General features: G+C 35.5%; 1 protein-coding gene across 1 annotated transcript in view; it reads right to left on the reverse strand.

The window, feature by feature from the left end:
* Positions 1-3,662, reverse strand: part of LOC107675486 (uncharacterized) — a 16,813-nt gene that overhangs the window by 11,760 nt on the left and 1,391 nt on the right. Inside the window, exons 3-8 of the mRNA XM_016469846.1 lie at positions 2,284-2,376; positions 1,988-2,074; positions 1,805-1,902; positions 1,512-1,712; positions 1,307-1,416; positions 1,085-1,214 (exon numbers count right to left, since the gene is read on the reverse strand). Coding sequence (XP_016325332.1) covers positions 1,085-1,214; positions 1,307-1,416; positions 1,512-1,712; positions 1,805-1,902; positions 1,988-2,074; positions 2,284-2,376 — 719 coding nt within the window. The remainder of the gene's footprint in view (positions 1-1,084; positions 1,215-1,306; positions 1,417-1,511; positions 1,713-1,804; positions 1,903-1,987; positions 2,075-2,283; positions 2,377-3,662) is intronic.

Genomic DNA, 3,662 nt, shown 5'->3' on the forward strand with positions numbered 1-3,662 from the left:
CCAAAGACTGAAAGGTTTCAGGAATGCACTTTTCATGCTGAGCTAATCAAAATGACCACAGCTGATCACAGTTGAAAGTCAAATGACTTTGTGTGCCATTGAGAAGGTGATTAGCTACACCTGATTGAGTTTACAAGTCATTTTTAGGACTGGGGTGATCCTTTTTCCTACTCAGTGATTCAGGTTTTTTATTTTTTTTCTGACATGTTGGTGTTATTTCTTTCACTATAAGATGTTATAAGTTGCACTGAGTAAATACAGCTGGATAAAACAAAAAATGTGTCCATTTTCATTTCAGGCTACAAAGCAACAAATTGTGATTATTGTAAAGGGGGTGATTATTTTCTATACCCACTGTATATCAGAATAGCAGTGTAATATTTAGGGCTCTATTTTAACGATCTAAGTGCATGGTCTAAAGTGCAGGGTGAAGGTGCACTCAGGGCATGTCCGAATCCACTTTTGCTAGTTTAACGACGGGAAAACGGTCGGCGCGCCTGGGGTATATTATACCGGGTGTATTCAAACTTTTTGAAGCTACCCTACATATAATATAAAAGCAGCTCTATATTTTCATGTTTAAAGACATTTACAACAAGTGAGAAACAGCATGCATATTATAAAGACAACATGTTGGAAGTTAAAAATAAATACATTGCACATAAGGCAAAGCAAATATTCAAATTCTTTGTATTAAGTTTATCTTTTTTTCTACCTAACATTAGAATAATGTTGTACAGTATAAACTTTAAACATTTTAAAAATAAATTCTAATATGAATGTATAGTGCTTTTCACAATAAATATATTTCCAGTAAAATTACACCTAACAATTCCATTATATATAATAATATATATATATATTATATATTTTACATAATATATAAAAATACAAAATATTTTTCCCCAGACCCCAGTTTAAAAATCCCTGTAATATTAGACCACAATAATTATATGTCATTGCAAAAACTTCAAATAATAGTGTGGCAGTTTTTGCAAACAAGTGTACAGAAAAAAACTGAGAAAATCTTTGTGATCAGAACTGGGAATAATAAACAGTATGTGTTTCCCATAAGTCTCTTTACCTCATTGTTAAATGTCACCAGTGCCACTCTTCGGTGAGATGAGGTTTTCTGCAGGGAGGACAGCACCATCTGAAGAGCTTCTTGGACTCCCTGAACCCAAAAAATGGGAGTAACTTCACATTTATTGTGCCTGTTTACATAAGCAAAACATTTTTTTAATTACATTTTTTTTTTTTTTTACCTGCAGTCGCGAAATATATGTGGGCGATCGCATGCTGTTACCGGGAGAGATCTGAGAGGAAAATATATTTAATGTGAACATTAAGTGAGGGTGTTGAGAACAGCAGTCGCGAAATATATGTGGGCGATCGCATGCTGTTACCGGGAGAGATCTGAGAGGAAAATATATTTAATGTGAACATTAAGTGAGGGTGTTGAGAACATAATAACAGCTCTGTTATTCGTCTGTAATGAAAGTGATTGGCACCTCAGAAGTGACGCTCATACTTCCAGAAATGTCCACACACAGGACAATAAGCATGTCATCGAGATTCTCATACTCTGTGTCCTCATCGTCGTCCATGTAAAGTATATCCCTGCCTGGAGGATTGCGCAAAGGAAACCGGCCTCCCTTCAGTGTAGTTTGGGGGTAAACGTTCTCCTTCCCACAAAACTCACAGCTCCATATCTACAAAAAAGGGACAGGAATCACTTTGAAAATAAGTCAATGTCATATAAACACAAATATCAGATGGTTTGGCACCTGTTGGTATAACTTACTATTGTTTTTTGGTGTGTCACTGGGCTGCTTGCTGAGGACATGACAGCATTGCATTTCCCACAACACACTGGTTTTTGGCTGCACTTTATGGCAGATGCTAAAGAGACAGTAAGTGAGCTAAACAAATGGAACAGTTAGGATATTTATGCTTTCAAAAAAGATTGTTTAGCAGTTTAGCACACCTTTACTAACGTCCACGAGGCTTCCCACTTTTAGCGACACCACATTTACATTAGCTTTAAGGTGAGTCTCTCCATTATTCTCCAGACCTGAGATAGAGAGTGAAGGAAAATAATATATAAAGGTTGGAACACAGAGTTTCTTGTGTAATTCAGCTCACAAAATCAAATAAAACAACTAATTGAACCTGTTTATTGTAAAACATCAGAGTGCTTTTAGTGTATCGATTAAGTTTTTGCATAACTGAATATTTCCTGTGCTTGTTCATGTTATGAAGGGAGTGTGAATGTCTTCTCACCTCTCGGCGGTAATGGGGGTGGGAGAGCGCTAAACAGAGTGTCTCTCCTTTGTATGTTACGGGGCGGTACAGGTGGTGGAGCCATTGATGGAGCTGCAAAAAATAAAATTAAATAAATAAAAAATATGAATAAAAAATGTTTGGGGTCAGTAAGATTAAAAAAGAAAAAGAAAAGTAAAACTTCTATTCAGCAAGGATACATTGAAAATAATAAGAAATGATTCTTGAGCACCAAATCAGCATACAAGAATGATTTCTGAAGGATCATGTGACACTTAAGACTGGAGTAATTGTTGTTTAAAATTGAGCATTGCCATAACAGGAATAAATTACATTTAAAAATACAATAAAATAGAAAACAGTTATTCTAAACTGAAATAGTATTTCACAATAGTATTGTTTTTATGATGTTAAAAATATATATCAAATAAATCTAGCCTTTGTGAGCATAAGATGCTTATATAAGTGGTAGGACAAAATAATGTGAACACCTTATTTCTTTATTAAGGTGTTTTACCATCATTTGCCTTTAAATGGGTCATGAACTGAGAAATCAAAATTCTTTTGATCTTTTTACATATAAGAGGTCATTGTACTATAAAAACATCCTTTAAGTTTCACAACTCAAAACTTTCTCGTTAGTCTAAAAACAGCTTATATTGAAGCCAAACATCAGGTTGTGGAATGTGCCACTTGATGATGTAATAGTGTGGCTAAACACCGCCTCTGCAGAAGATCAACGTCTGTGAGAAAGTTCTGGCTGCAGACATGCACTTGCACTCTCAGACACCTGCACTTCCACAAGTGACGTCAATCTTTTTTATTTATTTATTTTTTTTTTAATTGAATCTCTCAACATTTTACAAAAGTAGCCAGGTGGTGAAGACAAGAAAAAACAAAAAACAAAAAAAAAACCAACGTCATTTGCAATCGCCACCTGCACTCTCCGCTACCTGCAACGTCACTTGCAATCGGCACAAATCGTCCGTGTTGCCAATGGAGACAAGAAGCTGTGGTGGTTAAACAATTAAAACTAATTTAGTACCATATAAGCTGTATATCAAATTTGATCTTTTAATACCACTGTCTTAATACATTATTAAGTGTTCCAGCCTTCTTAGTAGGGGTGCTCTGATTATCGGCTGGTGCTATCGGTCGATAATCGCTTTGGGAAATTTGATTGTCGGTCTCTATAAAGGCCGATCTCAAACATAAGGCCACCTAACATACAGCTCACAAAATCAGGCTTGTGCTGTGTGCAAGCTATTGTGAAGCAATTGCCCCATTGTAAACACAAAAATGCACTGCATGGTCAATTATATATTATATTTTACATATTATTAAAAAAAGTAAAAAAAAAAAAGCCCCCCTCCACCCCC

Source organism: Sinocyclocheilus anshuiensis, unplaced genomic scaffold, assembly GCF_001515605.1.
Source record: "Sinocyclocheilus anshuiensis isolate Anshui unplaced genomic scaffold, SAMN03320099.WGS_v1.1 scaffold1968, whole genome shotgun sequence".
Taxonomy (NCBI): Eukaryota; Metazoa; Chordata; class Actinopteri; order Cypriniformes; family Cyprinidae; genus Sinocyclocheilus; species Sinocyclocheilus anshuiensis.